At 36.4% G+C, this 27,173-nt stretch overlaps 1 protein-coding gene across 2 annotated transcripts in view; it reads left to right on the top strand.

Moving 5' to 3' along the window:
- The window catches only part of BTAF1 (B-TFIID TATA-box binding protein associated factor 1), a 100,977-nt gene that overhangs the window by 14,842 nt on the left and 58,962 nt on the right, over window positions 1-27,173 (top strand). For both annotated transcript variants that reach the window (XM_012454768.2, XM_012454769.3), the window contains 12 exons: window positions 455-569; window positions 2,814-2,960; window positions 12,099-12,262; window positions 14,430-14,566; window positions 17,166-17,295; window positions 17,554-17,622; window positions 19,349-19,438; window positions 20,014-20,109; window positions 20,207-20,383; window positions 22,741-22,881; window positions 24,191-24,315; window positions 26,719-26,839. In XM_012454768.2, the coding sequence (XP_012310191.1) occupies window positions 455-569; window positions 2,814-2,960; window positions 12,099-12,262; window positions 14,430-14,566; window positions 17,166-17,295; window positions 17,554-17,622; window positions 19,349-19,438; window positions 20,014-20,109; window positions 20,207-20,383; window positions 22,741-22,881; window positions 24,191-24,315; window positions 26,719-26,839 (1,512 nt within the window). The remainder of the gene's footprint in view (window positions 1-454; window positions 570-2,813; window positions 2,961-12,098; window positions 12,263-14,429; window positions 14,567-17,165; window positions 17,296-17,553; window positions 17,623-19,348; window positions 19,439-20,013; window positions 20,110-20,206; window positions 20,384-22,740; window positions 22,882-24,190; window positions 24,316-26,718; window positions 26,840-27,173) is intronic.

The following is a 27,173-nucleotide window of genomic DNA, read 5'->3' as shown; positions in this document are numbered from 1 at the left end:
GCAGTGGCGCAATCTTGGCTCACTGCAACCTCTGCCTCCTGGGTTCAGGTGATTCTCCTGCCTTGGTCTCCTGAGCAGCTAGGTGCGCGCCACCATGCCCAGCTAATTTTGTATTATTTGTAGAGATGGAGTTTCACCGTGTTGGCCAGGCTGGTCTTGAACTCCTGACCTCAGGTGATCTGCCCATCTCAGCCTCTCAAAATGCTGGGATTATAGGCATGAGCCACTGCGCCTGGCCACAAGTTTCTTGAATCCTCTTTTTAAGATGGTAGTGATTTTTCTGTGAATGATAGAATCTTGTAAATGTATTTAATAATTCTAAGGTTTTATATATATATATTTGTATGGCTGCTAAATTATACATTAATAACAAGTAAATTTGTATTCCTCTGTTCTGGCTACCTTGAGCAAACAGTATTTCTGTATACGTAACTTCTATTTCATAATTTTTAAGGTGTTGATATATTTAAGGAGTGCAAACTGGGATACCCGGATCGCAGCAGGACAAGCTGTTGAAGCTATAGTGAAAAATATACCTGAGTGGAATCCAGTGCCAAGAACCAGACAAGGTGCTTTTAAGTGGAGAAAGTAGTTTTAAGTAAAAACCTAACTGTAGAAGTAATTATAATATACATTTTATATTTTAATAATTTCCGTTTTAAAGTCCTAATCTCCATGCATTTAGGTACAGCTTTGTCAGAAATGATACTGAATACAGTGATTTCACCATACTTTAAAAAAAAAACTACTTGATATACTAAATGTTTTCATATATATTTTAAATTACAAATTCTACAGTGTGCTTGATTTACAAGGGCTGTTACTTCCCTTCAAATCATTGACATTCTGAAAAAAGAAGTTAAATCAGTACAATGTAAATATTTGAAAGTCTATTTTTTCTTGTTGCTGGGAGAATAGTATAAAGTAGTTATTTTCTAAATTTAAGCACAATTATATATGGATATTTGGAGCGGTAAGTCTTGTTCTTTATGTGCCCTTCTTTAAGATTTCTTGTAGTGGAAAAAATGTGTTCTGATTGCCTGTAATTACAAATTATATGCTTTTGAAAAGCTGGAAAGTTGCACATTTTAATTAAATCAAAATTTAATGGTACAACTAGATCCCTTTTTAACTGACTTTATTTTATTTTTTGAGACAGAGTCTTGCCGTGTCACCCAGGCTGGAGTGCAGTGGCGCAATCTTGGCTCACTGCAGCCTCTGCCCCCTGGGTTCGAGCAATTCTCGTGCCTCAGCCTCCCAAGTAGCTGGGATTACAGGTACACATCACCACACCCAGCTAATTTTTGTATTTTTAGCAGAGACAGGGTTTCACTTTGTTGGCCAGACTGGTTTCAAATTCCTGGCAATCTGCTTACCTTGGCCTCCCGAAGTGCTGGGATTACAGGCATGAACCACTGTGCCCAGCCTCAGCTCACTTTAGTAATATCACTTTTATCATAAGTTTTAGCTTGCCTAAAACTTTTGCTTTATATTGCTGATACCTGTTATTTTGAGTTATTTTGTTAATTTGTCTTCTCTCATTAAATGAAATGTATGACTAGAGAAGTTATAAGTTGTTTTAGAAAAGAGCCTTTCCTTTTCAGCTCATTATCCCCACTTTGGTATGTAAAGATGTTATAACTTAGTTCCATTTTTAAAAAACTTAGTTTTTTTTTAAGTAGCATTAAATTTTTAGCTAGCTTTAAAATTTTTAGTAAATGAGTTTGCTTGTCATCACTAGAAAACTTAAAATACAAATAGAAATTCCTTTTAAGTTAAGTAGTTATACTTTAGTTTACAGATGAATTACATGCAGGTGCCAGCTAAACAAATAATTAAGTCAGTGAGTAAATATATTTTAACATTTATAACTGTATAGCTTTTTGACGAAAGAATACAGATCATTTTATAGATTTTTTTAGACCTCAGATGGATATATGATTTTGGTAATTTACCAAGAGATTCTTATTTGCCCAGAGTATGGGAACTGAGTCCTGTTCAATGCATAGTCGCTTTGTGGTGGCCTAGCCTGTTCCTCAGGTGTGGGGAGGGATGATTCTTATTAGCCTTATTCATGAATACATTCTGTGAATGTTTTTCTCTTCTAACTTAGCACTGTAATAAACTCATGCTGTTACCTTGGTATTTTTAAACTCTAACAGTAAATGAAGACAGCATGATATTTAACATACACATTTTAACTTGGGAATGCATTTCTTTATATAAATAACATTTTGCTTTTGTGGTTGGACACAGTTACACATACACTCACTAACATTCTGATGGTTTGTAGAAGAGGAACCACCAACTTATTCACAGATAACTGAGAACTGATTATAAATAAATCCACAGTAGCTTTTCTACTTCTTCCACTTTTACTTTTCTCAAAATATTACTATCCAGGTACAATGGCTCAAGCCTGTAAATTCCCGCACTTTGGGAAGTTGAGGCAGGAGGATTGCTTGAGCCCAGGAGTTTGAGACCAGCCTGGGGCAAGATGGTGAAACCCTTGTCTCTACAAAAATAAATAAACACTCAGTTAGATGTGGTTGTAGTCCTAGCTACTCTGGAGGCTGAGACAGAAGGATTCCTTGATCCCAAGAGTTCTAGGATTCAGTGAGCTGTGATTATGCCACTGCCTTCCAGCCTGGGCAACAGAGCAAGACTTTGCCTCTTAAATATATATATATGTGTGTGTGTGTGTGTGTGTGTTTGTGTGTGTGTAACCCATGCAACCCAAGAAATGACATGCTATTTTCTTCATTCCACACTTTGGCTATATGGTCAAATTAATATTTTTAAACCTCATGTAGAACCTACTTCTGAAAGTTCTATGGAAGATTCACCTACTACAGATCGATTGAATTTTGACAGATTTGATATATGTAGATTGTTACAACATGGTGCATCACTCCTGGGATCTGCTGGTGCCGAATTTGAAGTCCAGGATGAAAAATCAGGTATGTAGTGGTTATGTAGAAGAAAGTCTAAACTTTATTTTATTAAACTAATTTGTCACTTGGTATGCTGTTCATTAGTCACACATAAACTAATGTGTCATGAAATATAAATTAACTGAAGTTTGCAGGTGGCGGGGGATGCTATGAGTGGAGAAAGTAACCAACAGTATTTGGTTTAAAGCTACAGTATGAGTATTTTTCTTCCTTTAAGTGAATATGTGCATCATTAGTTGATACATACTAATATTTCAGCAATAATTTTATTATGTAGTACAGAAATTATAAAGTATTACCCAAGAGTCCCAGTTTTATATATTATAAAATCGGGATTAGTTCAGATTTTGGTAATATTTTCACAATTCTGGAAATTTGAGAGATTGTTTTGTTTTTATTACATGTTTCTGATATTATTGGGTTTACTCATGCTGGTGTCGAAAGCAAAAACTAAGAGTGAAAAATAAGACTTGAATAGGTATTATCCCAATATTTTTAAACTTACAGAATCTATCTGAATATAAAATAAGTTTTTTGGCCATTCAAGATAATGGCCTGAAGTGAGGGAAAAAACCTTGATTTTTTAATGGATTTTTGTAAGTAAATAAGTTGCCTTTTTGACCAAAAAACAAAACAGAACAACACTCTGTTCTGTTGCTAAATTAATAATCATTCAGAGCCTTATCTAGTTAATAATACACTCACTTTTTTAATCATAAAAAAATGTCAAATACCCATTTCATCTTGTTTAGTATGGTTTCTATTAAAATGTCTAGGTTAATTATTTTTGCAGAGAATTAAGAGGATCATTTGCTTAAGTTTTGGAAAAGCATTTTCTCAAAATGGAGGTAAAACTCTTCAAAAACTTTGCATTTATATCACTAAACAGTAAGTTTACTAAGTTTACTAGTGTACTCATGTACATTATCAGAGATCATTGGCTCTTATCTAGAGTAAAAGACAGTATTATTCATGCCACTTAAAATAAATATATATATATATATATATACGTATGTATGTATGTATGTTTGAGTTTTGCCATATTCTGATTTCATAGATCTATGAAGAAGTTTAGATAATTGTATTTAAAATAAAAGTCTGGCCAGGTGTGGTGGCTCAACTCCTGTAATCCCAGCACTTTGGGAGGCCAAGGTTGGTGGATCACCTGAGGTCAGGCCAACATGGTGAAACCCTGTCTCTACTAAAAATATGAAAATTAGCTGGCATGGTGGCGGGTGCCTGTAATCCCAGCTACGTAATCCTAGCTACGTGGGAGGCTGAGGCAGGAGAATGGCTTGAACTTGGGAGGCAGAGGTTGCAGTGAGCCAAGGTCACGCCATTGCACTCCAGCCTGGGTGACAAGAGTGAAACTCTGTCTCAAAAAAAGAAAAGTCTTATAGGTGATTCTGATATGTAACCAGGATTGGGAACTGCAGTGCCTTAGGAACTCAATTTTTTAGTGCCAAGTCACAGTTTGCTAAACAGTGCTTATTTAAACCCTGTAGTTAGGTTTTCTTTTCTTTTTTCTTTCTTTTTTTTGAGGCGAGTCTCTGTTGCCCAGGCTGGAAAGCAGTGGCGATCTCAGCTCATTGCAACCTCCGCCTCCAAGGTTCAAGCAATTCTTCTGCCTCAGTCTCCTGAGTAGCTGGGATTACAGGTTCCTGCCACTACGCCTGGCTAATTTTTGTATTTTTAGCAGAAACGGGGTTTCACCATGTTGGCCAGGATGGTCTTGATCTCTTGACCTTGCGATCTACCTGCCTCAGCCTCCCACAGTGCTGAGATTGTAGGCATGAGTCACCACACCCGGCCTAGGTTTTCTTTAAATGTCTGTTGATCTGTGTTTGTCTCCTCATATATGTTAATGATACTAAATATGATTAGTATACATACTGGTCTGGGTTTCCTTTCTTTGCAGCTGGTAGTGTAGATTATTTTCCTAAATAGGACTTCCCCTGGAATCAGAGGACCAATTTTAGGCTCTGTGTAAGTGTATTGGGGTTGTGATCAAGCAGTCTTTTGGATGCCTAGTGTTTTTCCCTCTTGGGTAGACCAATCTTTAAAAAAATTTTCAAACAGCTTTATTGAGATATAATTTATACATTATATAATTCATCATTTAAAGTGTACAATTCAATGGTTTTTAATATATTCACAGATATGTGTAACTATCACCACAGTCAATTTTAGAACATTTTCATCCCTTTAAGAAGAAACCCCATATCCTTAGCTTATTACCCTTTTATCCTCCTACTTCCTTCCCTTCTCCAGCAACCACGAGTCTACTTTTGGTCTCTTTCTATTTGCTTACTCTCAACATTTTATATTTGGTCACATACCACATAACAGCATTTCAGTCAACAAACTATATATATACAATGGTGATCCCACAAAATTATATTACCATATTTTTACTGTACCTTTTCTATGTTTAGATATATGAATATTTACAATTGTGTTACAGTTGCCAACAGTATTTAATAACATGCTATACAGGTTTGTAGCCTAGGAGCAACAGACTGTACCATACAATGTAGCTGTGTAGTAGACTCTACAATCTAGGTTTAAGTACACTCTGTGATGTTGACACAACCACAAAATCACTGAATGACACATTTCTTGGAATGTACTCCTCATTAAATGACATGTGACTGTTAAATGGAATCATACAATATGTGGTCTTTTATGACTGGCTTCTTTTACCTGAGAGAAGATTTTCAAGGTCCATCTATGTGATAGCATATATCAGTACTTTTTTTTCTTTTCTAAATTTTATTACTGTTATAGGATGTATCAGGTTTTTAAAATTGTGGTAAAATATACATAAGATTTACCATCTTAACCATTTTTAAGTGCAGTCACATTTTTGTGCAGCCAGTCTCCAGAAGTCTTCATCATGCAAAACTGAAACTATACCCATTAAATGTCAAATCCCTATTTCCCCCTTTCCCCAATCCCTGGCAACCACCATTCTTTCTGTCTCCATGAATTTGACTACTCTAGATGCCTCATGTAAGTGAGTCCTATAGTGTTTATCTTCTTGTGACTGGCTTATTTCACTTAACATGATGTCCTCAAGGTTCATCTGTGTTGAAGTATAGGACAGAATTTCCTTCCTTTTTAAGGCTGAATAATATTCCATTATATGTATATAAATTTTGTTTATCCATTCATCCATCAGTGGACACAGGCTTATTCCACATTTAACTATTGTGAATAATGCTGCTGTGAACATGGATGTACAAATATCTATTTGAGTTACTGCTTTCAGTTCTTTGGGTTATATACTCAGAAGTAAATTGCTGGATCAGATGGTCATTCTATTTTTAATTTTTTGAGGAACTACCATTAGTTTTCCCTAACAGCCTCATCATTTTACATTCCCACCAACAGCACACAAGGGTTCCAATTTCTTGCCAATTCTTGTTATTTTCTATTTTTTGATAGTTGTCATCCTAATGGACATGATGTGGTAGTATTTCATTTTATAGCCAAATAATATTCCATTGTATGAAAACCAGTTTTTAAATCTTTCATCAGTTGATGGACATTTGAGTTGTTTTTTACCTTTTATCTGTTTTGAAAAATACTGCTATAAAAATTCATGTACAAGTTTTTGTGTGGACATATGTTTTCATTTCTCCCAGGTGGATACCTATGAGTGGAATTTTTGATTTACATTTCCCTGATGTCTAGTGATGTTGAACATCATTTCATGTATTTATTGACCATTTGTATGTCTTTAGATAAATGTCAATTCATATAACTTTCACATTTTTCATTGGGTTATTTGCCCTTTTGTTATGAGTTCTAAGAGTATATGCTCTTGCCTGGGCACAGTGGCTCATGCCTGTAATCCTAGCACTTTGGGAGGCTGAGGTGGGTGGATCACCTGAGGTCGGGAGTTCAAAACCAGCCTGACCAACATGGAGAAACCCCATCTCTACTAAAAATCCAAAACTTAGCTGGGTGTGGTGGCGCATGCCTGTAACCCAGCTACTCGGGAGGCTGAGGCAGGAGAACTGCTTGAACCCTGGAGGCAGAGGTTGTGTGAGTCGGATAACACCATTGGACTCCAGCCTGGGAAAGAAGAGCAAGAATCCGTCTCAAAAAAAAAAAAAAGGAGTATATGCTTGCAAATCAAGCTTCTTACCAGATATATGATTTACACATTTTATTTATTTTTTTTTTTGAGACAGAGTCTCCATCACCCAGGCTGGAATGCAGTGGTGCGATCTCTGGTTACTCCAACCTCCACCTCCCAAGTTCAAGCAATTCTCCTGCCTCAGCTCCTTCCCACAGTAGCTGGGATTACAGGTGCCCACCACCACACCTGGCTAATTTTTTTATTTTTAGTAGAGATGGGATTTCACCATGTTGGCTAGGCTGGTCTCGAACTCCTGACCTCTGGTGATCCACTAGCCTTGGCTTCCCAAAGTGCTGGGATTACAGGCATGAGCCACTGCACCTGGCCTGATTTACACATATTTTCTACTGCTCTATAGATTGTCTTTTCATTTCCTCTGTGGTATCCTTTGAAGCATGAAAGTTTTTAATTTTGATGAAGTCCAATTTATGTATTTTTTGTTTGTTTCTCAAGCTTTTGGTATTACATGTAAGAAACTTGCCAAATTCAAGATCATTCATTTACCTCTGTTTTCTTCTGAGACTTTTATAGCTTTAGTTTTTAGTTCTTTTATTGATTTTGTTATTTTTTGTATATGTTTTGAGGTTAAGGGTCCAACTTCACACTTTTACATGTGGCTATCCTGTTGTCTCAACACTATTTGTAGAAAATACTGTTCTCTTTCCCATTGAATTGCTCTGGAACCCTTGTCAAAAATCAGTTGACCATTGACACATAGGTTTATTTCAGGACTCTTAAATTCTATTCTGTTGACGTCTGTTTTTACACAAGTACCACACTGACTTAATTGTTGCATCGTAGTAAGTTTTGAAATCAAGACATGAGCCTCCAAATTTGTTTCTGCAAGATTTTTTTGGTTATTCTGAATCTCTTGCATTTCCATATAAATTTTAGGACCAGTCTGACAATGTTTGCGAAAAAAGCCAGCTGGGATTTTAATAGCAATTGTGTCGAATCTTTATATGTATTTGGAAAATATTAGTATATGAACAATATCTACTTTTACGATGCATGAACATTTTCATTTATTTAGTTTTTAAATTTTTTCACTATATTTTATAGTTTACAGAATACAAGTTGCTATCATAAATGGAATTTTTTTTTAATTTCATATTTGGGCTTTTGTTTCTTTATATATTTTCTTCTCTTTGTTCTTTAGATTGGGCACTTTGTATTTCTTTAAGTTCACTTGGACTTTGTCCTATTATCTTCCATTAAGCTGTTAAGTCTATCCAGTGGTTTAAAATTTTTTTTTCAGATATTTTCAGTTTTAGAACTATTTATTATTTATTTATTTTTTAATAGACCGGATCTCTGTTGTCCAGGCTGGAGTTCAGTGCTAATGTCATAGCTCACTGCAGCATTGAACTCCTGGGCTCAAGCAATCCTCCCATCTTGCTAGGACCATGGGCATGTGCCACGATTAAATTTAAATTAAATTAAATTAAATTTTAATTTAAAATTAAACTTTTTCATTTAAGAAAATTTAATGTTTTTTCAATTTTTTAATTAAAAATTTTTTTTTAAGTTTTTTTCTGTGGAGATGAGGGTCTTGCTGTGTTATCCAGACTGGTCCCAAATTTCTGGCCTCAAGCGATCCTCCCACCTTGGCTTCCCAAAGTGCTGAGATTACAGGTGTGAGCCACTACGCTTGGCCCAGAACTTCTTTTAAAAATAAAAAATAAAAAAAAAATTGTATTGGCATATTTTGCACATTATTTAATTCACCCTTTTAAAGTTTATAATTCTTTTTTTTTTTTTTTTTAATTTTTTGTATGGGTAGGATTTTGCCATGTTGCCCAAGCTGGTCTTGAACTCCTGGGCTGAAATGATCCTCCTCCTGCAGCCTCCCAAACTGTTGGGATTATAGATGTGAGCCACTGTGCCCACCCTGGTTCTTTTTTACAGTTTCTGTTTCTCTACTAAGAAATCCTATCTTTCATTCATTGTGACAGTATCTTCTTTTACATTGAGCATTGTTATATTAGTTGCTTACGAATCTTGCATTCTGGCTGGGTGCAATAGCTCAGGCCTGTAATCCGAGCACTTTGGGAGGCCGAGGGGGAAAGGAAGATCTCTTGAGCCCGGGAGTTTGAGACCAGCTTGGGCAATCTAGAGAGACCCCCACCTCCACAAAAAAATTAAAAAATTAGCTGTGTGTGATGGCACATGCCTATGATCCGAGCTACTCAGGAGGCTGAGGTGAGAGAATTGCTTGAATCTGGGAGGACAAGGCTCCAGTAGGCCTGACCAGCAGAGCAAGACCCTGTCTCAAAAAACAGACAAACAAAAACCCTAAAACCTTCTAATTCTAACATCTGAGTCATCTCAGAGTTGGTCTCCATTAATTGTCTTTCTTTTGAAAATGTATTGCATTTTCTTTTCTTTGCTTTTGTTTAATTTTGTCATTTATTCTGCACATTATGAATGTTACGCAGTGCAGATTAGATTCTGTTAGATTCTTCTAAAGATTGTTTGCTTGTTTTTTCTTGCTTGTTTTAGTAGATACTTAATTTGGTGGAACTCAAAATTGCAAACTCATTGTTTTTTGCTGTGGGCAATAGCTCAAATCTCAATTTTAGCCTTTTATTTTATTTATTTATTTATTTATTTATTTATTTATTTATTTATTTATTTGAGATGGAGTTTCGCTCTTTGTTACCCAGGCTGGAGTGCAATGGCGCGATCTCAGCTCACTGCAATCTCCGCCTCCTGGGTTCAGGCAATTCTCCTGCCTCAGCCTCCTGAGTAGCTGGGATTACAGGCACGCACCACCATGCCCAGCTAATTTTTTGTATTTTTAGTAGAGACGGGGTTTCACCATGTTGACCAGGATGGTCTCGATCTCTTGACCTCGTGATCCACCCGCCTCGGCCTCCCAAAGTGCTGGGATTACAGGCGTGAGCCACCGTGCCCAGCCCAATTTTAGCCTTTTAGATTTTAGCTTTAGCTGTATTGTTTGGAGCTGTGCATGCATAGTTCAGGGGTCAACCAGAGATTTGGGCTGAGTTTACAGAGAATTTTGGCCGCCTTTTCTCTGGTATTCTCTTTTTGGGGTTTTCCCTTTCTACCTTCCTGGGGTTGTAATGGCCCCTAACTCTCTCCTCATTCTTCAAGCCAGAAAGACTGTGGGTTTTGGCCAGGTGCAGTAGCTCATGCCTGTAATCTCAGCACTTTGGTAGGCCAAGGCAGGAGGACTGCTTGAGGCCAGGAGTTCAAAACCAGACTGGGCAAACATAGTAAGCCGCATCTCTAAAATTAAAAATTAAAAAAAGAATTAGCCAGGAATGGTGACGCGTACCTATAATCCTAGCTATTCAGGAGGCTGAAGCAGCAGGATCACTTAAGTGCAGGAGTTTGAGGCTGCAGTGAGCTATGATTGTGCCTGCTGCACTCCAGTCTGGGTATTGGAGTGAGAGACCTTGTCCTTTGGGGGTGGGTAAAAAAAAGAAGACTAAGTTTTTAATTCAAATTTTAACCACCTCACATTTCATGAACTAGCTGTATCTTCAGGCTAAAAGCTACAAAAAGAAGAAACTTTTGTATATCTATATATAGCTGCTTTTCATTGCCATTTCCATCTTTTTAAGTACTGACAACTCACCTAAGCAATGCCTTTTTTTTTCCTGGTGCGTTTAGGTAGTTTGTTTTTTCTGTTTTGGCCAGAGTTTGTTATGTGCAGAGGGTTAGTCCAGTAGGAACTAACTTAGCCATTATCAGAAGCAGATTGTTATTTTTAAAATGTCAAATTTTTTTCAGTAAGGTATAACTGTCTTTTACAGCTTAGCTGTTTTAAGGCCAAATTTTTATTTTTAAATGCCCTTTGGTATGTCCTGTTTTATCTGTTTTGCACTGAACGATTGAGGGTTTTACTTGAGACATTTAAAAACCTTTCTACTTTTATTCTCTTATCTTTATTATTTGGGATATTAGGGCTATATCAGCTCAGAATACATAAAGGCTATCCTTGGAATAAGCATTTGTTTGTTGAGCTCTTTTTACTGTTGAACAAAATCTAGGTGTTTTTTTAAGCCCAGTTAGAGCTTTCATAGGACTTCCAAGGTGTAGCTGTAAAAGGAAATTGATTTGTTTCCATAGTGATGAATTCTTTTTTTTTTTTTTTAAAGGACAGGGTGTCACTCTGTTTGTTTCCCAGGCTGGAGTGCAGTGTTTTGATCACAACTGACTGCAGCCTTGACCTCCTGGACTGAAGCAAGCCTCCCAAGTATCTGGGACTACAGGCGTGCACCATCATGCCCTGCTAATTATTTTTTATAGAGATGGGGAGTCTCCATACATTGCCCAGGCTGGTCTCAAACTCCTGGACTCAAGTGATCCTCCCACCTCGGCCACCCAAAGTGCTGGAATTACAGGTGTGAGTCACTGCCCCTGGCCTAGGAATGAACCTGAATCTTATTGTTTTATATATATTTAGTAATTGACAGTTGGGGGACAGGGCAATCTCAGTGAAAACTTCCAGAATGTTTTGTTAACTAGAAAGAACACTGTTTTCCAATGTGATTAGGTAACAGAGTTTATGAGATGTTCAAAGATTATCATGAATATGGTTTGTTTTATTGGCAGAAGGGTGTTTTAATAGTGTATTTTTTTATTTTGATGGAGTCTGATGTGCACATACTAGAAAACTTCTTGGCCAGGCACAGTGGCTCACGCCTGTAATCCCAGCACTTTGGGAGGCCAGGAGGGGTGGATTCACCTGAGGTTGGGAGTTCGAGACCAGTCTAGCCAACATAGTGAAACCCCGTCTCTACTAAAAATACAAAAAATTAGCCAGGCATGGTAACAAATGCCTGTAATCCCAACTACTCGGGAGGCTGAGGCAGGAGAATCACTTGAACCTGGGAGGCAGAGGTTGCAGTGAGCCAAGATCACGCCATTGCACTCCAGCCTGGGCAACAAGAATGTAACTCTGTCTCAGAAGAAAAAAAAAACTTCTTAACTGATTTGGAGAAAATGTATTTCTTTTCTGTTGAAAGGCGAAGTGGATCCTAAAGAGAGGATAGCACGCCAACGAAAATTATTACAGAAGAAACTTGGCCTTAATATGGGAGAAGCAATTGGAATGAGTACTGAAGAACTTTTCAATGATGAAGATTTGGATTATACCCCCACTTCAGCAGCCCTTGTAAACAAACAACCTGTAGGTAAAACGTTTGGTTATTTGATTGCAAGTAATAACACAAAGGGTTTGCTTCATTTTGCTTATGTAATTATAGTTTAAGAAAATGTTATACTTAGCTCTGCTTGTTGCCACTTAGTGCCACCATAATTTAACGTCTTTTTAAACCGGATTTCTGATAACAGATTCTATAGAGGCAAGTTCAACCCTCCTCCCAGACACTGGACTGTTGTAGTAGACCTTTTAGGAGTTACTGGTATTGAAAGATTCTAGTTGCTCCAATTGCTCTTTTTTTGTTTTGTTCTTTGATGTAGGGAAAAGTAATCTTTTGGGGAGAGTGAGAGATGGTAAGGGCTATCATAGTCAGTTATGATAGTAGAAGTCTTTAGTGTTATGATCTGTTCTTTTTTTTTTAAGTGAGAAATATGACAAGACTTGTGAACAACAAAAAAGGGGTATACGATATGGAGTAAAAGGAAGTTTTTTGCCAATAGGACACACATTTCCATGCCCCATAGGCAACCCTTTTTAAGTTACTTGTGCATCATTTCTGAAACTTCTGTATATGTACAAGTGCGTGTGTGTGTGTGTGTGTGTGTATATGTGTGTATATACATATATGTATACATATTCTTTTTAAGCCATATTTGCCTTTTCTCACTTCATACAGCTTAATATATCAAAATATTCAGATTGATCATATTCTTTTTGGACAGCTTCATGCCGTTTTGTTTTGCGGCTATACCGTAGTTTCACTCATTTCTTCCTCCTCCTCTATTCCAGTTCCCAGTGGATACATCTGTGCTTCTTAACATTTTTGTATGCCACACTCTTTTGAAGCTCTACTAAAAGCTGTGGCCCTCTCTTCAGAAAAATGCACATATAATGAGATACTACATCTCAAGGAGTTCAGTACTCTTTTACCTAACCCCTAGTATTGTTTTAGGGGTCTGTGGGCTGCATTAAAAATTCCTGCTTTGCAGTTATGAATTTCCTGTCTTGTCATTCTCTTGGCCATTTCCTTTGCTTCAGTGGAGAAAGGTTCTGTTTGCCTTTATACAAGTGGTACTTTAAACCATTAGAATTTGTAAAGTGTATTTTTTAGGGTTGGGTGCATGTGTGATGATGAATAAGTTGTGCAGAATAAAGGGGGAAAAAGGCAGATACTAGAAAAGGAAAAAGAGAGATTATGAAGAGGCCGAAATATAGCAATACCCTGAAACAAACAGAAGGAAATGGGATAGAAAGGAAAGCGTAAGATGTAACTAGAAGATGAAGAGGAAAATAGAATAAAATAAAGCAGAATAAAAATGCAATCACATGATCACAGTATGGGTAATTGGACATGGTGTAAGAAAATGAATTGGCAGGTGTATTAGAGAAAATGGTCTATACATATCAGATTAACTGGGTGAGGGATAGGCAATACCAACTTGAGGTTTGCAAAATCCAGGTTTATATATCGTGGACCTTTGGGGTAAGTTGCGTAAGGTTTATTATTGCCATAGGTCATTATAGCTGCATTGCCTTGTATATGTCCAGTGGTTCTTGATCAAGACTGCAGTAGAACATCCACACCAGTGACCTTAACTGGTTGCAGAAGTATAGATTTCAGTTGAATCTTATACTTAGGCACAGAAGGGGTTTTTAGGCTTGAGCTTAAAAATCTAATACACAGGCTTTATAGTGTTTTGTGAGAATGGAAAAGAGCAAAAAGAGTTGGCAGTAAGTAGTTAAGAGGAAAGGGGCATATGGGCTAAGTTGGACTGTACCATGCTGGACCAATCACTTAAGACTATAATAATTTATTTCAGCAGATGGCGATGATCAGTTTCTTTTGTTGACATTTATTCTCATAACTTTTTGGTGATATTATTTTTATTTTGAAGTCTTACCTCTTCAAAGCCTTCTCTGTGGGTTAGGATAATACATTTGTGCCTTATAATGTAGCATAAAAAAGTTAAGAAGCTTAGGTGTATCCATTGGGAGTTGGAATAATAGAGAAGAAGGAGGAAAAGACTGAAATTATGGTATGGTCATACAACAGTAGAGCGTGAGGCTGTCAAAAAAGAATGTGATCAACATATATATATTGAAATTTATAGACTTGGTCTTCTTCTGAGGCTGAGACTATAGGTATGTATTTTAATTTCAAAAGTCCCAAGTCATCATTCTTTTATTCTTTTAGACTCTTCAGGCAGCTGAATTGATTGACTCAGAGTTTCGAGCAGGAATGAGCAATAGACAGAAGAACAAAGCTAAAAGAATGGCGAAGTTATTTGCAAAACAGAGATCCAGGGATGCAGTGGAAACTAATGAGAAGAGGTAGTAATTTTTTTCTGCTTATTCACTTAAAACAGTAGTGCTGTGTGGCTTTAATCTGTGTCTGCTTGCTTTATAGAAACATTCTGTTGACATTATGTTTAACTGGGTAGTATTGTTTGGATTCTCTTACTCAGTTGTCAGAGAGTATTGTTACTACGGACTGAGACTACTTCCCCAGAAAATCCACATGTGCAGACTTTTTTTCCTACTTATTATCAGTTTTGAATGAGGGCTGAGGATCTCCAAAGGGGAGAGCATTCCAGGCAGAAGGAACAAGTTTAAATGCCTTAAACATGGAACATTCAAGAAACACACAGAAGGGCAGTACAGCCTTCTATACTGGGATGGGTACACGGCAGAGTGGTAGAGAATGAAGTCAAAGAGATGTCTAAGGACCACAAGTTAAGAATACTGCATTAGTAAAATGAGAGGTAATTGTCATGGTGTTACTTCACCTGTTCCCTAAGCTGGGGATGTGCTAAATAGCCATTGATGATCTAGGCTAGTTTCTGTCCTGTTGAAGAAGAGAACTCTGTGGGTAAAATCACTGTCCTCAATTTCTTCATGAGTTACTAAAAGTGATCATCTATGCATGGCTTAGAGCAGCGTTTCTCAAAGTGTGGTTCAAAACTATTTCCTTCAGGGGCTCTTTGAGGGGCTTATAAAAAGTATGCAGATCCTTTTTTTTTTTTTTTTGGGATACAGTCTCACTCTGTCACCCAGACTAGAGTACAGTGGCACAATCACAGCTAACTATAGCCTCAAACTCCCAGGCTCAAGCAATCCTCCTACCTTAGCCTTCCAAGTAGCTGGGACTATAGGTGTGCGCCACCATGCCTGGCTAATTTTTAAATTTTTTGTAGAGATAGGGTTTCCCTGTGTTACCCATGCTGGTATCGAACACCTTGGCTCAACTGATTCTCCTGCCTCGGCCTCCCAAAGCATTAGGATTATCATTGTGAGCCATCACACCTGGCCAAAAATGCATATTCTTGGGCCCCACTCAGATCTGTTAAATAAGAATCTTTAATGGTGTTCAGGAAATGTTTACGTAAATGCTGAATTAATTAAAAGCCTCTGAAAATAGGGTTTGCAGATAACAACTTTTTGTTATATGTATTCACATAAAGCTAAAAAGTGTTTAGTGTTTAAAAGCTAGGCACAAGGGGATAAACAAACATCTACTTGGTAGAAATTTATACTTGGGGTTAAGTCTTTAACTGCAGACTTTTTATTTAGCTTGTTAATGACAAGATTTTTTAGAAGTTAACAGCTCATTAAGATCATAGAGTAACCTAATAAGTGTTTCTACTGGTTTTTATTCATACAAGCACTTTTAGCCAAAGATTTGAATGTTGGAAATATTAGACTTTATTTTTCGGAGTTCATGAGTCATTCCTTTCACAAACATTTATTAAATACCTTCTATTTACCAGATATTGTTGTAGGCTCTGAGGACACAAGTGAATAAACTAGATAAGAATTCCTGCCTTTGTGGGTTATAGTCTGGAGGGAGAGAAAGATGGGAAATAAATAAACAAAATATAGTATGTGTGTATGTGTATATATATAAAATATAGATCATGTTAATTATAAGAGTTAAAGAAAAGAAGATAAAACAGGGAAGAAACATGTGAAATATGTTTGGGGTATAGAGTTTGTAATTTTAGATAGGATGGTCTGGGAGGGCTTCACAGACATGACTTTTGAGTAACAACCTGAAAGAAATGAGAGTGCTAGTCCTGTGAATATCTAGGAAAAGACATTCCAAATAGAGGAAATTACAAGGACAAATGCCTGGCAGGGGAAACAAGCCTAACAAGTTCAGGGACTTAAGGTGACTTACTAATGTGACTAGATGTGGAGGTAATTAAGGGAAGAGTCATAGGAGATGAGGAGAGGGAGGCTCAGATTTCTTTTATCACCTTATAGAAAAAATGGGTGGCCAAATAAATTTCACTATTAAGATGGAGAGAGGGGAGATGTATTTGTAGGAAATAATGCCATATGTGCTTTAAAATGTGGTAAGTTTTTCTTTTCTAAATACTGAATAAAAGTTGTTTTGCTTATCCTTTCCTTTCCAATATTAGGCTAGTCTCAATATTTTTGTTTTTTAAGTCATAATATAACATTTCCTCAAATTATCTATGTGCTTTTTTCATTGGTGAATTATTTCTCCATATTTTTCAAGAACTGGTTAGATTATACTGTATTATTTAGTATGTTAGTTTTCTCTAGTACGCAAAAGCCTAAAAAGGTTAGTGTTATGCTGGACCAGATTTCAGTTATAAAAAAGATAAGCAGCTGATTAAAAAGAGGGAAAAATGGCCTATTAAATTCAAGATCCAGTTTGAAAGAAATAATTCACTAATCTATAGTGTTGTTAGGATATATTTTGCTCAAAAAATTTTAAGCAGTTAATCTTAGTCGTTTGATACATGGGATTTTAAGTACATCATATAAGCAGAATATGGTGTAAAACATTTGTTCAAATGATAGATTCTCTTAAATTCATCATGATTCATGTTATCTTTTGTTCATTCATTGTGGTTCATATTATGCTTTATTCATTTTCTAACTGGTGACTTTTATTTTTTAGCAATGATAGCACTGATGGGGAGCCAGAAGAAAAGAGACGGAAAATAGCAAATGTTGTCATTAATCAGTCTGCAAATGATTCCAAAGTCTTGATTGATAATATTCCAGACAGCTCTTCCTTAACTGAAGAGGTACTCTTGAAAGGCTCTAAAGTATCCATTAAAATTGCTTATAATCTTTTTCAAACTAATGTATTAGAGGAAAGTATTGAATAATCCGTTGATAGAAAGAAATTTTATTAGTAAAAATGTATCTTTGTTAAACTTAATTAAATTTTTAAAAGCTTGATTGCTACTACTAGACCCACAAATAAAATTTATTGAATTACTTAAATTGTTAGCATAAAGTAGACCTTTTAAACTAGTAGTAATTCTGTTTTTCTTATTCAGTCAAATGAATGGCCTTTGGAAAGCTTTTGTGAAGAACTTTGCAATGACCTTTTTAATCCCTCCTGGGAGGTAAGGTTTCTTCATTACAGTTTCTCTCAGCTGTATTTTCTGTCCTAATGAAGGGAACAGTGTCAGAATCCCTGTTCTTCTGTATTCGTCTGAGGACTCAGGGCATGTCATATTGACCTAAATAGAAAACTATAGATTGATTTTCACCTTTCATATCCTTTCAGTCATATTCTTTAGTGAATTATTTCTTTTCATTTTTCCTTTGTTTATAATCCAAAGGCTTGCATATCTCTCCCAGGCAGTAAAAAATACTTCCTTTCCTTTTGGAAGTGGACTATTTTTATTGATCAAGAGCAGTAGTTTCCAAACCAGCTTTTTAGCCTCAGAAATCTTTAGAGAACATCTTGAGCAGGTCCCAATATATAGAAGAGTGAAGTTCCTCTGCTTGAAATTTAGGATTGGTAGTTTGAAACCATTGTTTCTCCCTTCTGTTGGCCTCTGTGTAATTTAAAAAAAAATTTTCTTTAGAATTCTTTTAGTTGCCTTTCCTTGGTGTAATTTTGTTTAAAGTTCCTCAAGTCATAACACATGGAATTTTAATAAGTGGGCACAGTGTCAGTGGCTTTTTTCCAGATGACACTGTAGAAAGTACCCTCACTTTCTCAAAGAAAGGTGATTTATCCTCAGGGGTACAGTGATACATTAATCATGAGACATTTTATTTGTGTTGTCTTCTTTTGAGATTCACTTGTCATTGGTAGCTTTGGAGCTAGGTTTTTTGCTTTTTGGTTTTTTTGAGATGGATTCTCACTCTTGCCCAGGCTGGAGTGCAGTGGCACGATCTTGGCTCACTGCAACCTCTGCCTCCCAGGTTCAGGCAATTCTAGTGGCTCAGCCTCCCAAGTAGCTGGGACTACAGGCACATGCCACCATGCCTGGCTAATTTTTTGTGTGTTTTTAGTAGAGACCGGGTCATCATATTGGCCAGGGTAGTCTTGCTTAGACTCATGAGTTAAAGTGATCTGCCCACCTCAGCCTCCCAGAGTGCTGGGATTACAGGTGTGAGCCACCACGCCCAGCCTAGAGCTTAGTTTTGATACACATATTTTGAAAATGCATGTGTTGGGATTATAAAAAACACCTTGAGCTGGTTTCGGTCGCTCACACCTGTAATCCTAGCATTTTGGGAGGCTGAGGTGGGCAGATTGCCTGAGGTCAGAAGTTCGAGGCCAGCCTGGCTAACATGGGGAAACCCCATCTCTACTAAAAATAGAAAAACTAGCTGGGTGTGGTGGCGGGCGCCTGTAATCCCAGCTACTCAGGCGGCTGAAGCAGGAGAATCACTTGAACTTGGGAGGCAGAGGTTGCAATGAGCCAAGATCATGCCACTGCACTCAAGCCTGGGCAGCAGAGCGAAACTCCCTCCCCTCCCAAAAAAATAGAAGAATATATGATACTTTCTTTTCTCTCCCTTGCTATGGATAGTGCTAAATGAAGGTAGAGGTTAAGAGAGTGACAACAATGTGCATTTATATCTCAGAAGGATTTTAGAATAACTGTTTTCTTGCTTGATTTTTTTGAAATTCTGTATAACCAAAAACAGTCTGAAATTTATATGTGTAATTCTCTTTTGAATGTATTTTGAAGAAAAATACATTCTTGTAAAGTTCCACTTAGTTTATTCTAATTTCTTAAATACCCAGTATCCCTATTTCATATTGAAGAAAAGTTAAACAACTTTTCTTAAACATTTAACCACTGACATTTGCTTCTTGGTTCTTTTCAGGTTCGACATGGTGCAGGCACTGGACTTAGGGAAATTCTTAAAGCTCATGGGAAAAGTGGTGGTAAAATGGGTGACAGCACTTTAGAAGAGGTGAGTGTATTAATGCAGCAATTATCACCAAGTATTAATAACTGGCGTCTTTTTCCAATGTAGAGAAGTAATGAGTATGTGCCATGAAGTAGGAATGAGAGGTAAATAAGAGGAAGCGATATGAAAAGGTAAATATCATACAATGGATTGAAAAGTAGAGTAAGATGAATAAGAGGCTAGTTGAGAGGTTAGTGAGCAACATAATTGGGATAGCCTGGAGACACTGGTAATAAGATAGATAGTAGATACGTGACAGATGTATTTGATAGGAGAACAACGTCAAGTAATTAGTTTCTTAATTTCTCTTGGAGTGCAAGTAACAATATAATCCATGAATTTTAAGAATTTTGATATATCTGAATTGAATTAATACTCAAATGGGATATCGAATATGTTTAATATTAAAAACATTAATTGGGACTATTCTCCTTTTCGGTTGTTCGTACAGCTAAAGTAATCTGTCCCAATATTTTATTTTTGATTTTGGACCTACGGTGTCCCCCCAGACCCCAGCACAAAGTGTGATCTTTGTTTAAAAAAAATGTTAAAAATATATATATATTATGTTTTAACAGATGATTCAGCAGCATCAAGAATGGTTGGAAGACTTGGTTATTAGACTCCTTTGTGTTTTTGCATTAGACAGATTTGGAGACTTTGTTTCTGATGAAGTAGGTATCATTTAAGGGAGGCTTTGCCCAGTCAAATTTCAGATTCTACAAAATACATTTTTTGCAAATACGAGTTTTCTTCCTTTTTCATCTGTAGGTTGTGGCACCAGTTCGTGAAACTTGTGCTCAAACATTAGGCGTGGTTTTAAAACACATGAATGAAACAGGAGTTCATAAGACTGTGGATGTGCTGCTAAAATTACTTACACAAGAACAGTGGGAAGTTAGACATGGTGGTCTGCTGGGAATAAAATATGCTTTGGCAGTCCGTCAGGTAAATACTTCCAGTTTTGAAGCATATGTGGGAGAGTTTTTTCCCTTCGTAGTTTATTTTCACTAATTAGATGAAATGGCCTTAGATTCTTACTGTTAACAGAGAAACCAGTCTTCCAAGATTTACCTTCTTGAGACAGTATCGTAGAGATAGGTGGCACTCATAAGAATTTATGTATAAATCAAAAGATGGTTAGTTATGTTGTTTGCTCTTTAAGGTCAAAGATTATTTTACCTTTTAAATTCATTGCTACAGTTCATTCAGTGCTCTTCATGATTTGGTTTCACTGTTTTAACTCATTTAAGTATTGAATACATGCTCTGAGGGCTATACGACATGGTGCCAAGTTATGCAGTAGACATCAAAGTGTAAATCAAACAACCTATAATATGGCCATGTACTTTTTACATAAACAGTCAGTGTTTTTTCTTTCATCCTTTATGACAAGGCTTATAAGAAGAAAATGCATGTAGTCTTATTCTTTTCATATAGGGAAATAAGTTCTGAAAAATTAGATGCCTTGCTGAAGGTCACAAACTAGTTAGGGTTAGTACTAGAACTAGAAACTAAATGGCATGTCTTATAGAACAATGGGTATTGTAATAGTATATATCATCTAGGATGAAAACACCTACATATGTACATAATCTTCTACTTAGAAACATTTATGTTCCCTTAGTGGGTTATTAAAAACTCTGATACATTCTGGCTAGGAATTTGGTTCTTAGATTGGCCCACAAAAGCCTATTTTATATATAAATATATCTAAAGTCCTTTACTAAACTAATAAGTGCTGTAATCTATATATACACACACATAACATTTTTGTGGAAAAATTGATTGTGATTTCCAATATGAGATGCCAGTAAAACATCTCTTTTCTCCTTCTCCCTACTTCCCCACCATAGATCTAGTAACAGAATTGGGGACTTCCACAAACAGTTGTCTTGACTGAGGATAATGGGTCAGCAAAGAGTGAGTGTTGAGGAAAAAGAAGAGATATAAAAATAAAGGAGAGGTTATGAATGAGGAGCTAGAGAGAGACCAGGACCTTTTCTTACCAGTTTAATTTCCCTGAATACTTTCCAGTCGGGACCAGCATTGTCAGAGTGTTAGCTGTTGGCCTATGCATTTCACTATCCATTATGGCTACTTAATGCTCTGTTCCAGCTTTTCTTCTCTTCCCTTGCTCATGTGTAACAGATTGGAACCTCCCTTTCTGTCTCTAAAGGCAAGCCCAAAGGCCTTTTGAAATTTTCTGAGATTGTCTTTTTTTTTTCCCCTTTCTTTAACTGCCAAATAACAAAACATTCTTTTGTGACTCTGCTCATAGACTTGAGCTCTCTGTCCAACTCTTTTCTCCCTCTGCTCCCTTCCTTGCTTTTCCTGGCCCATTTAGTTCTTTTCTTCCCTTGGCAGCCACCCTCTCCCCGTCCCCCCACAACAAAACCTTTTTTTCTGTGTTCTGCAGTCTAACCTCTGTAGATGACAGCAGAATTATGTGAACGTGGAAAACACCTTATTGGTTTTTGAAATGTTATCTCTATTTCTATTTCATAGTGAGACCAGTTCTCAGTGAGATTCCTAGTATATGATCACAGCATCTGGGGGCTGGCTCTGTTGGGGGAAATGAAAAGACATTAAATTGGAATAATGAGAAGCAGGAAGATAATGGCTTTTCTTTCACTCTCATTCTCCTTTTGATTTTTGGTGGCACTGAATGAGATAATGGAGGCTAGGGTTTAGCAGAGGGGTTTGTATGTGTGTGTATTCACACAGAGAATTCATAGTTTTACCTATAAAACATGTTTTGATGTTTTACGTCTCATAAAGCACTTGATGCCCTTGTAGTCTTTTTCAAATGGGATTATTTAGGCTTCTATTGATGTTATATTTTTGTTTATGTGATTGTTTTCTAGAAGGTACAGTCATAATAATGTTTCGGTCAATAATGAGCCATATATGAGATGGTGGTCCCATAAGATTATAATACTGTATTTTTATTGTACCCTTTCTATATTTAGGTACACTAATATTTATCATTTTGTTAATAGTTGCCTACAGTATTCAGTTCAGTAACATGCCATACAGGTTTGTAGCCAAGGAGCAATAGGCTGTATCACATCGCCTAGGTGTGGTGTAGGCTATACTGTCTAGGTTTGTGTAGGTACACTCTATAATGTTCACACAATGACAAAATTGCCTGATGTATTTCTCAGAATCTATCCATTGTTAAGCAGTGCATGACTCTAGGTATTGGAATTTAGCTATCATGTGGCAAGTTTAAATTTTAAAATGTTTAAGCACAATAAAACATACTATAGAAAATTAATTTATTTTCATGTACTGTTTTACAGGATGTAATTAATACTTTATTGCCTAAAGTTTTAACTAGAATAATTGAAGGACTCCAGGATCTTGATGATGATGTCAGAGCTGTTGCTGCAGCATCATTAGTGCCTGTAGTAGAAAGCCTTGTCTACCTTCAGACACAAAAGGTAAATTATTTTTACAATTTCTTCCTATAGAGTTTGTTTACATTTGAGATATATGGAGTATTAGAAAATACATTGAGTACCTTTTCCTCCTTCATCTTCAATTTTTTTTTGACCAACAGCCGTCTGATGGATGCAATCTTGATTATATATTGTACCTTGGAAGAGTAAATTGTATCCATTTGTCTACTTTCCCTTTATGTACATAATATATAGGGAACTTCCTTGGGAAGAGAGCAGCCATTTCTTCCTTCTTTTATTTCTGGTTTTTAGATTTATTGGATTTTTGTTTTTTTCTATGTTAGTTTTTGGATTTGATTTTTTAATCTAGTTTCCTCCCTCCCCTCCCCTCCTCTCCCCTCCCTTCTCTTTCCCTTCCCTCCCCTTTACTCTCCTCCTCCTCCTCCTCCCCTCCTCTCTTCTCTTGCCTCTCTTCTTTCCTCTCCTCTCCTTTCCTTTTCTTCTCTGTCTTGTCTTGTCTGTTCTGTACTTTTCTCTTTTCTTCTTCCCTTCTCCTTCTCTTCTTCTGAAAGGGTCTCACTCTGTCACCCAGGCTGTAGTGCAGTGGATGACATGTAGCCTCACTCTCCTGGGCTCAAGCAGTCCTTCCTGCCTCAGCCTTCCAAGTAGCTGAGACGACAGACACATGCCACTGTGCCTGGCTAATTTTTTTTTTAAATTATTTTTTTTGTAGTGTTGAGGGAGTCCCCCTGTGTTGCCCAGGCTGGTCTCAAACTCCTAAGCTCAAGAGATGTTCCCAGTCTTGGCCATCCAAAGTGCTGGGATTACTCGTGTGACCCTTCATACCCGCCCCTCTAGTCTCATTTTTTGAAATGACTTTTTTAAGGTCTAGCTGACTTTTCACCTTATTAAAATCAGAACACATAGTTGGAAATACAGCAAGCAGTATTTTAAGAGCTTAAAAACTAAATTTTGTTTTTTTAATGGTGATTAATGTCATTTTAAATGCAGTAAAATTACATAGAGTGGCATGTCTGTGTCTCCGTGCTCTGTTGTTTTCAGAGTTTAGTTTTTTACATAAGATAGTTTTGGCTATTTTGTTTTCTGAATTCTCTTACCCATTATGAGTCTGATCAGGAAGGAAAGTAGAGTTGAATGGTGTTAAAAAGAGGGAATAGAGAATTGTTAAAGGCAAATAGTGTCGCCTCCTTAACTTTGCTCAAAACTGACACTGTCCAAGGTCATTGGAATTGCATATGTTGTTGAATTGTAACCCCTGGGATAACATTTGGCAGGGCTTGTGAATATCTTGTGCAAAATTGATAACTTTTCTTGAAAACTGCTCTTATAGGTACCCTTCATTATAAATACATTATGGGATGCTCTTCTGGAATTAGATGATCTAACAGCTTCAACAAATAGTATTATGACTCTCCTTTCATCTTTGCTAACTTATCCTCAGGTCCAACAATGCAGGTAATTATTTCTAATTAGTAGAATAAAGTGAAAAGTCTTTACATACCTCTCCAGATAATTCAGACTGAACATACAATATTTTAGCACCTTTAAGAATAGTACTGCGTAAGCTGGAGATGCCAAAGATTGCTATTTTCAGAAGGGCTTGTCTTTTTTACTCTGTATCCATTTGGAGCAGGAGCTTACAAAGATCATTTTCTTTACCCTTGAAATATTTCAGTTATATAATTCATCGTCTTGTTCTTTACTTTAGAAATATAATTATTGAATAATATTTCCAGTTCTAGTCCTAGAATGTGGAATTTTAGCTTTATTTAGTAACATTTAGTTAACAGAATTATCATTGAACATCAGCTTTACATTTTCTAAAACTTGCTCCTCTGTGAACTTTTTTTTGGTAATGTTCATTTCTTCAACTCTTGTTCTTGATTTCAGTAATTACTCATGAGGAAGGGAATACATGATAATGTAATGTCCAAAGGCAGAGATCGAATGAAGCCAAAAACATTTTTCAAAAATTTAGTATCACCAATTTTCCTGTCCTATTACATGAAGCTCAGCTAAGCTGATTAACACATTCCCTACCTTTTAGAGTGGCCCTTGAATATTATTAGAGATAAGTGTCCTTAAAGAATAGTTTCCTTAGAGATAGAAAAGAAAAAATTATTATGCAACTTTAAAAAATTCACAGATGAGAAAATTACTGTTCTTATTCTAGTGAGGATGTTCAGTGAATGTTCATATAATTATGCTTATACATGGTTTCTGGCTCTATGAGTATCTCCCATGAAACCCCTAGATGTATAAAAAACCTGTAGAAAATGTTTCAAATAATGACTGACCTACTGGTAGTAATTTAATGCTAAGTTTAGATTATTTGGACAGCCCATAAGAAGGAATACCAAAATAAATGCTTATAAAAGTAAAAGAAGAGAAAAATTGAAGTGGTAGTACATTTATAGGGTTTCCTAATTTTCAGTGCTTCCATTTCTAATGAAAGCTCCACAAACTAAGTGAAAGCCCTCTTTAAGCTGCAAGATGAAGGAGTTTTTAATTACTGTAAATCAAGGATGGGTAATCCTTTTCTGCAAAGGCTCAAATAGTGAGTATTTTTTTTTGTGAGCCAGACAGTCTGTCAAAACTCTAAGTTGTCACTGTAGTGTGAAAACAGCTATACGTAGGTAATGCATAAGAGAATGAATGTGCCTGTGTACTCATAAAATTTTCACCTAAAAACAAAAATGAGTGGAATGAATTTGGCCTATAGGCCTTAGTGGACAGTGTCAGAAAAACTGGATAAGAAAGAATATAGTGAAAATTCTATTAATTCATTTTGAAAGAATGTAGTTTCCCATCTTTTTTGTTTCACATTTGCTTCATATATTATAATACTTGGCAGATACTTTCTTCTAGCTTATATAAGAAGAAATGCAGCATGTTATCTGGATCATGAACAGTTACACACTTAACAAGACTTTGTTATAATGCTTTTATGTATTTTGTGTTTTTTTATGTCTGTGTGTGCGTGTGTTTAAGTTAGAATTTTATAAATAAATTTGCTAAATATGAAAATGAATACAAGAAGTAATGTTCATACAAACTGGCAAGTAATGAAAATAGTGTTAAAAGATAGCCGCTGGGGAGGAACCACAAAAGACCAAATAGTTACAGTGGCATATTATTTTTTGTTCATGTCTTTTTCTGTAGAACCATATATTTCAAGTGCTGCTTATGAATCATCTCCTAATTCCAAGTAACTTTTACAAATGGCTCATGAATGTGACAGGAATCCTATGGCCCAAGTTAGTCTAGACTTGGCTTTGTTTGCTTCCCCATTTAAAACTTAGTCTGTGAGAAGGAAGAAATTTGAGTTTTCCTAACTTAGTAATGCTACACCAGGATAATAAATTTCAAAGTTGCTGCCATATCACCACTTGCGCATTTAATACATGACAGAGATGGCCCCAAAAGGGGATGGAAATTATGTATATCTGCCTATTGGGATTAGCCATGGGGAAGGAGTAAGGATTAGCAATCCTGATCATATGTAGGATGACTACCAGCTAGAATACATGTCCCATTTTCCTAAGAACAATTATATTGGAAAGTCCTAACTTAATAAAGGTGACTCATGGCAATAGTGCCATAGAGGAACCTGATGTTAATATTTCTACCCTTCTTTTTGACTGCATTTGCTCTGGCTCTTCTAGTGCTACAGTAACAGTTATGAAGGATATTGTTACATGAATGTTCATATGAAAACTATTATCTTTTAAGAATTTATTCATCAAAAAAGTCACATGATGTCAGCATCACTGCATCCCATGAGAATGATATTTAGATAATGTATCTACAGAGTTTCAACTTAGAATAAGTAAGATTAATCTGTGTCTTCTTTATTAGTATTCAACAGTCACTCACAGTTTTAGTTCCACGTGTCTGGCCTTTTTTGCATCACACTATATCATCAGTTCGAAGAGCAGCATTGGAAACTCTGTTTACGTTATTATCAACACAGGACCAGGTAAGAACTGATAAATAATAGCAATCATGAAACTTATGCAAATTAATTTTATAAAATAAACCTGATCATTAGCTTACCCTTGTTGTATGTATATCCAAAGATCAGGACAATATTGGGCCTAGTGGTATGGTAACCATGTAAATGAATATAATCACTGTGAGAGCAGAAATATTTTAATATTTTGTTCTAGGTTGTATTCTCAGCACGTGCTTAACACATAGGAAGTCCTCAGTAAATATTTGTTGAATGAATGATTGATTGAATAGTCTTTTCCTGCCAGAGACCTGTTAGTCTTTGCATGCCCTTTGTCTGTATGGTTGATGGTTGGTTGGCA

Source organism: Aotus nancymaae, unplaced genomic scaffold (genome assembly GCF_030222135.1).
Source record: "Aotus nancymaae isolate 86718 unplaced genomic scaffold, 86718_ANA_hifiasm-v0.15.2.pri h1tg000010l, whole genome shotgun sequence".
Lineage (NCBI taxonomy): Eukaryota > Metazoa > Chordata > Mammalia > Primates > Aotidae > Aotus > Aotus nancymaae.
The sequence above is the reverse complement of the archived record's forward strand: the minus strand, read 5'-3'. Positions and strand labels throughout refer to the sequence as shown.